This window comes from Apium graveolens, chromosome 2 (assembly GCF_009905375.1).
Source record: "Apium graveolens cultivar Ventura chromosome 2, ASM990537v1, whole genome shotgun sequence".
Lineage (NCBI taxonomy): Eukaryota > Viridiplantae > Streptophyta > Magnoliopsida > Apiales > Apiaceae > Apium > Apium graveolens.
Genome location: NC_133648.1, coordinates 318,414,551 through 318,422,443, shown reverse-complemented (window position 1 = coordinate 318,422,443; position 7,893 = coordinate 318,414,551). Strand labels below are relative to the sequence as shown.

Below are 7,893 nucleotides of genomic sequence, written 5' to 3'. Positions count from 1 at the left end.
TGTGTATTATGAAAGAAGGGGATCCTTGCATGGTCACAACAATCGAAGGCACCAAGGAGGTGAAGACATTATCGGCCATGCAACTATCGAAGGGGTTCAAGAAGGGGGAAAAGACCTACTTGGTGGTAGTCATGAAGAATGCTGAACTTGAAGAAGATGGAGTTGCCCTTCCAAACATAATCAAGGAAGTTCTAGATGAAAATCAAGATGTGATGCCACTGGAGCTACCTAAGAAACTTCCACCAAGGAGGGAGGTGGATCATAAGATTGATCTGGAGCCGGGCGTTAAACCACCGGCTATGGCACCATATAGGATGGCTCCCCCGGAGTTGGAGGAACTACGGAAGCAACTCACATCACTCTTGGATGCGGGGCAAATTAGGCCGTCCAAAGCACCTAATGGAGCACCGGTCTTATTTCAAAAGAAGGCGGATGGGTCGTTAAAGCTTTGTATTGACTACCAGGCTCTCAACAAGGTAACTATAAAAAAAAGTATCTTATTCCTTTGATCGCTGACTTATTAAATAGGTTAGGGAAGGCAAAGTATTTCACCAAGGTGGATCTAAGGTCGGGATACTATCAAGTAAGAATCGCCGAGGGTGACGAGCCGAAGACTGCATGTGTGACTCGTTATGGCGCCTATGAGTGGCTTGGGATGCCGTTTGGGTTAACTAACGCCCCAGCCAAAGTTTGCACTCTTATGAACGAGATTTTCCACCCTTATCTTGATAAGTTTGTGGTGGTATATCTTGATGACATCGTGGTCTACAGCGATATGCTGGAGGATCATGCTAAGCACTTGATGATGGTGTTCAAGCTCTTGAGGGAAAACGAGCTTTACATCAAGAAGGAGAAGTGCTCATTTACCAAGAATGAGGTGGATTTTTTGGGACATGTTATCAAGGATGAAACTTTAAGGATGGATGGGAAGAAGATAAAAGCTATCGAGGAATGGGAGTCGCCATCCAAGATCCCCGAGGTACGATCTTTCCTTGGCCTAGTTAATTATTATCGAAGATTTATCAAAGGGTATTCTTCTAGAGCCGCACCACTCATTGACCTTCTCAAGAAGAACAAAACTTGGGAATGGTCCAAAGCTTGCCAAAATAGATTTGAGGATCTTAAGAAGGCGATCACGAAGGAACCGGTCCTCACTCTTCCGGATTGTTCTAAGGAGTTTGAGGTGCACACCGATGCTTTCAACTTTTCTATTGAAGGGGTACTTATGCAAGAGGTACATCTTATTGCCTTTGAGAGTCGCAAGCTTAATGACACTGAGCTGCGCTATATGGTGCAAGAAAAGGAGATGGCGGCGGTTGTTCATTGCTTGCGCACTTGGCGACACTACTTGTTGGGCTCACACTTCTCCATCAAGACGGATAATGTGGCCACTAGCTATTTTCAGTCACAACAAAAGCTAACTCCTAAACAAGCTAGGTGGCAAGACTTCTTGACAGGGTTTGACTTTTCTATGGAGTACAAACCGGGAAAGGCGAATGTTGTGGTCGACGCCCTAAGTCGGAAGGCGGAATTTGCAGCTATTACTCAAGTCTCGAGGGATCTTTTGAAGAATATTAAGGAGGGATTGTCTCAAGACCCCGTGGCCTCCCAACTCATGACTATGGCGATTGTGGGCAAGACAAAAAGGTTTTGGGTAGACAACGGTCTTCTTTACACAAAAGGAGCGAGAGTTTATGTTCCTAGATGGGGAAGTTTAAGGAAGACCTTACTAAGGGAATGGCATGACACAAAATGGGCGGGCCATCCGGGGCAATGAAGGACTTATGCACTTCTAGAGGCGAACTACTTTTGGCCTAAAATGAAGGATGATGTGGAGGTCTATGTGAAGACTTGTCTTGTGTGCCAACAAGACAGGTGGATAATAAACAACCAGCAGGTCTACTCGAGCCACTCCCTATTCCTACTAGACCATGGGAGAATGTCTCACTTGATTTCATCTCGGCCTTACCCAAGTCCGAGGGTTTTGGCTCTATTATGGTGGTGGTCGATAGATTCTCTAAGTATGGGACGTTTATAGCAGCCACCACTGATTGCACCGAGGAGGAGGCAGCATGTTTGTTCTTCAAGAACGTGGTTAAGTTTTGGGGACTTCCCAAAACCATCATAAGTGATTGAGACCCGCGCTTCACAAGGAAATTTTGGAGAGAATTGTTCAACTACTTGGGGTCCGAACTACACTTCTCTAATAGCTTTCACCCCCAAACTGATGGGCAAACCGAGAGTTGAGTGCTAATTGAGGCACTTTGTAGGGGCTAACAAAAGGGATTGGGCAAGGTTGTTGGATGTAGCCCAATTCTTTTACAACTTACAAAGGAGCGAGGCGATTAACAAGAGCCCCTTTGAGCTCACAACAGGCCAACAACCCCTAACCCCTCATTTCGTTGCACACCAACAAAGTGGGCAAAGTCCGGGAACCTTGCACATGGCTAAGTCTTGGGAGGAACAAGCGGATATGGCGAGAGCATATTTAACCAAGGCGGCAAAAAAGATGAAGAAATGGGCGGATGTTAGGCGACAACCAATGAAGTATCATGTAGGCGACAAAATAATGGTCAAGCTTCTTCCCCAACAATTTAAGGTCTTTCGAAAGGTGCATAAAGGGCTCATTCGCAAGTATGAAGGACCATTTGAGGTAGTTGGTAAAGTAGAAAATGTGTCATATAAGGTGCAACTACCTCCCAACATGAAGATTCATCCGGTCTTTCACGTGAGCATGCTAAAGCCTTATAATGAGGATGTGGAAGACCCCTTAAGGAATGGCTCATCTCGCGCACCTCCATTGATGACAAAGTCATTTGAGCGAGAAGTAGATGAGGTGTTGGTTGATCAAATCATTTGGCGTCGAGGGATACCACAAAGTACTCAATACTTGGTTAAATGGAAGAGACTACCCACAAGTGAGGCTACATGGGAGAATGAACAAGAGTTGTGGCAGTTCAAGAGATAGATTCTCGATTATCACACGTCGACGAGGACGTCTCCGATTAAGTGGGGGAGAGTGTCACGTACCGCTTAAATTTGGACCCGTCTATGCCACTTTTCATTGCAGAGCTTTCTAGAGTAATCTAGAATATTGTAGCAATCTCTTGTAAATAAAATAAAGCTCTAGAATTTTATGTAATGTACTTAGAAAATATCTTAGATAGATATTTTAGATGGAAACCCCTAGAACCTTCTTGAGTGGAGGAATATTGTAAAAGGTTCTAGAATCCTACTTAGAGTAGTATAAATAGAGAAGATCCCCTCATTTGGAAGAGCATCCAAGAATTTGTACAAGCTTTCACTTGTCTAATGCTCTTAGTAATCAAAGTTCGTCTCTTTCTTCAAATACTGTAAGTGTTCTTGTGTGTGTTCACTTAGTTGGATAGAAAGGCTTACTTAGTAGTTCTCGAGGGTAGACAAGAGCTAAGTGTCGGCGCGGTTAAACTAAGGGAGTTCTAAGTCCGTGACAAATAGCTATCCTAATTTATATGAGAAATATTGAAATTAAGTATCATAATTTATTAAGTAGAGACATTTTGATTTATAGTGAAACATTATTATTTTATTTTAATTTATAATAATTCTTTTATTATTATTGTATTTGACGGTAGGGCGGCTCAAACTAAATCTTATCTAAAATTATAATAATTTTTTATTAGTATTGTGTTTGACAAGAGAGCGACACAAACTGATTTTTACCCAAATCATAATAAAATTTTATTAGTTTTATGTTTGATGGGAGGGCGGCCCCTCTTCCATCAATAGGTAGAGCTGACAATTCGTTGTTTTATGTTTACGTGTCGTATACTTTCGTATTTCGTGTTATAAATGCATAACCTAAACCCGAACCGTTAAGGATTTGTTTTGTTTCGTGTTCGTGTACCTTCACTTCGTGTACGTTTTGTCGTGTTTCGTGTAATTAAAAATTATTATTAATAATAAAGATAAATCTAATTTATATTAAAAAAAATATCGTAGGTAACCCGCAGCCACTACCTTTTGGGTGCACACTGGGTAAATCATACGGGCTCACGCAATAGCCTGCAAATCACGTGAACCAAAGTAAACCGCATTTAAGTGACGGGTTAAAATATGTAGTTTTTACTAGTCGAGTGTGAAGTTAAGAAATCATACAAACTCAAGTGCAATCAATTCTTGTGAAATTAAAATTTGAATTTAGTTTGTTTCTATTTTTTGTAAAAGTTATATGTAAACTATTATTGTAAGATATATGTATTCATATAATTATGATACATATATTTATTTATTTATTTCGTATACTTTCGTTTCGTGTCGTGTACCTAAGAGTAATTCCAAAACCGACACTAAATTTATACGTATACTTTTGTGTTCGTGTACTTTCATGTTCATTTACCAAAAATGTCCGTCCAAATTCGTTATTTTCGTGTAGTGTTATCGTGTAGTGTATAAAATTATCGGCTCTATCAATAGGTACTTCCAACGCGTCGTCAAACTAATTTTTATCTAAGTTATAATAATGTTTTCTTAATATTGTGTTTGACGCGAGGGCGGCTCAAAATAATTTTTATCTAAAATTATTATAAATTTTTATTAGTATTGTATTTGAGGGAAAGTAAGGTCAAATTAATTTTTATCTAAATTATAATGATTTTTTATTAGTAATGTGTTTGACGGGAGAACGACTCAAGTTATTTTGGGTTTGTCCAGTGTGTGCCCATGGACACATCCTAATAAAGTGTGATTGATGTTGTAAAAAATTTATTGGTGGAGATTTTTATACATGCAGTGGGTCCATCATTATTAATAAACTTTTCACCAATATTTTGTGAACACTTCATCAGTCACTAACTCTTAACATGTACCCATGGAGGCACACTAGAAAAATCCATAAAAGAAAACAAAACCTGTACAAGTCGTCGGCCGTTTGCAGCAACAACCAAACCAAACCATGTGCTCTCAACAAAGCGAGTTTTAATTTCTACTGATAATTTAACCGTTGCTTTGTCTTTTACTCTTGAAATACTTAAAAGCCAGGGCCATGCCTCAGCATTGCCAATAAATATTTCATCCCTGAGTTCAACTCAGTGATAAACTACAGTTTTTGCCTGTTTCTGCAATTCACAGAGATTCCAGCACACACCCCCACTCCCCACTAAACTAACCTCACTTTCTTGGAACCATTCATCGCATGGACTGTATCATTCAGATTATTTAACCATCATTACAAACTAAATACTTCTTTACTCTGCGATAAATATTTATCCAAGATCTCAAAAGGTGCTATTTGGTGTTGCAGCAGCAGACTCTGTCGACAAAGGCTTAAAACAAACCCCGAACGTTTAATCTAACATTGCCGCAGCAGAATCTGTCAACAAAGGCTTAAAACAGACCCCGGATGTTTAATCTAACATCGACTTAGCAGACTCTGTCGACGAAGGGTTAAATTAATCAGGAACGTTAACGTAACATAACCTAAAAAAAATTGGATTAAGTGATGTTCAGGGCATAGTGTTTGAACTTAAAAAAATGTTTACCTTGGTAATGACATGAAAAGTTACCATGTATTTGTTGTATACAGAAAATGTCATTTTCATGTCTGAAACAAATTTATAGCCCTGCATTGTACGTTACTGTGACACTTACAACAGTTGTGTTGTATATCAATCAAAATATTATATCTCTCTAGTCTGTGATTTGAAGATAAGAACTTTTGTTTTTCTTACTTTCAAGTCTAAACTCATATACTCTCCTCATACTAGTTAGATTCTCACTTCTCAGTTCCTGGTTTGGATAATATGGATGAAAGCTCCTCTTCCTCTGCCACCATTCGTCTCGGAAGCCGAGCAATAGACAGGTACAATCCCATAATAAGAGACTCATCTAGACTCAAGAAATCAAGTCAAAACACCCCCATTCTCTCCTCTTCTAATGAACAACCAGGACGCAAGAGTGCCTTCGGGACAATGCAGTTTGGGCGACCACAAAGGGACCTGGATGTCTTTGCCCCTACCCTGCCAGCTCGCGTGAAGAATAGTACTAGTCGCAATAAGCACCAAAATTTTTCCAAATCTAAAGAGAACAACCCCGAGATTGTTACTGGCTGTATTTCTTTTTCTACAAAGCTAAGCAACGTTGATGACAAGAGAAAGAGTGTTGCTGCCCCCGAGACAACAAATGAGAACGGTGATGACACGAGTAAGAAGAATGTCAATAATCGGATGATAAAGAAGAAGAGCTCGTGGAGCTGTACTAATCCTGGTGAATTTTTTAGCCCTCCTGGTTCTTCTAGATACTTGCTCACATCAACTCATCAAAAATCTAGTGTTAATTTACCTGATTTTGATCCACTTCTTCCGCCGCCTTCTCCGTTATTGCTTCCTGCTGATTCTAAACCCAAACTCAATGACACACCTTCAGCAGCTCCACCTCCAACTCGCTCTTCTCAACAGGTGAGCATTCTTTTACTAACCCTCTATGTATCTTCTATAGTTTCATTCTTTCACTTTTATACTTCACTTTTATTATCTTGTAGATAATTAATGACAAAAAATCAACCTAATCATGTTTACACTTCAATGCTAATATGTACGAAAATATAGCTAGTTATATAATCTGATTACACTTCTAGTAAGAGCTTTGCTATTAGCTAATCTGATTAACTACTTTCAGCAAATTCATCTTTGATGAAAGTTACATGCAAGTGCATATCATGCACCCATTAATGTTGTAAGTTTGTACTTTTACAAATTTTATAAACATTGCAACGGACTCCCTGATGAAAGCTAATTGCAAGCCTGATAACACGCATCCATTAATATTAACTACTATTGCTTTCATGCACATTCCACAAGTCTATCGTATACGTGAAAATTCCAATATTAGCAGACTCGGCATTATAACCTAAAGATGGAAACCCCTCGAATTGTAGACACCAAGCTAGACCTTCAATGTAATTTCAATGATATGCTAGGCTACACACTATACCCATGAAATTATGTAATGCATTACAAGTGTAAGGAAAGCCAACAAGAACAGAGCACAGTATGAAGTACATGGTGGTCCTGTGTATTAGTAGTGGGTGTGGTGTGGATTACTGATTCATATAATGGAGGTGGGTCTTTATTTGCAGGTAGTAGTTGTCTTAAGAGTGTCCCTTCACTGCAGAGGATGCGAGAAAAAAATGAGGAAACATCTCTCTCGAATGGAAGGTAGGTCCAATGCATTTATATATAAACATTCAAAATTCTATAACTGCATTTCTAATTTTTATTATTATTTTTTTTTCATATACAAACATTTTCCATTAACACTACATGCTGAAATATACTAACAAATAGTTCCGTTTTCCTAAGTTGATACATAAACATTCCTACATCTACTATGCAATTATATTAACTTTGTTCCAGCCAAATAAAATTTGTACTTCACAGAGTTCATGGTTCTGACCTGTGTGATTTGTATTAGGGGTGACATCATTCGATATAGACTTTGCGGCCAAGAAGTTGACAGTGGTAGGGGATGTGACGCCATTAGCTGTGCTGGCAAGTGTCTCCAAGGTGAAAAATGCACAACTTTTGACACTTCCACTGTCATCTTCCACCCCTTCGGCAACAGCTAGTTTGGAAACTAAGGAAAATGTAGGAGTTGTATGATAATCAAGAGCAGAAAAGGGTTTAATTTATACCAAGAATTCTAGTATACTTGATTTTTGGTAGTAAACTTCGACTTTTCCAAGAATGTACGGTTACTGGACTAAGTTGTCAATAACAATATTTGAACTTGTTGAGTTTAACGGAAATCTAAGAATTCTAACCTCGATCAAAGCATTGATGATTCTTCAAAAATGTCACCACCAACCCAGATCAAAAATTCACTCCTAAACTTCGCTCAACACGAGCCCTTTAATAC

The 7,893-nt window shown here is 39.1% G+C and overlaps 2 protein-coding genes across 2 annotated transcripts; both read left to right on the top strand.

The window, feature by feature from the left end:
* The first annotated feature begins 2,473 nt into the window (after nucleotides 1-2,473).
* LOC141704713 (uncharacterized) lies at nucleotides 2,474-2,968 on the top strand. The gene has a single exon (XM_074507901.1). The coding sequence runs from the start codon at nucleotides 2,474-2,476 to the stop codon at nucleotides 2,966-2,968; it is 495 nt and encodes a 164-aa protein (XP_074364002.1).
* Nucleotides 2,969-5,620: 2,652 nt separating this feature from the next.
* On the top strand, nucleotides 5,621-7,777 carry LOC141708939 (protein SODIUM POTASSIUM ROOT DEFECTIVE 1-like). The gene is made up of 3 exons (XM_074512790.1): nucleotides 5,621-6,434; nucleotides 7,115-7,193; nucleotides 7,450-7,777. Exons 1-3 carry the CDS (start codon nucleotides 5,781-5,783, stop codon nucleotides 7,635-7,637), a joined length of 921 nt encoding a protein of 306 aa, XP_074368891.1. The 5' UTR covers nucleotides 5,621-5,780; the 3' UTR covers nucleotides 7,638-7,777.
* The last annotated feature ends 116 nt before the right edge of the window (nucleotides 7,778-7,893 follow it).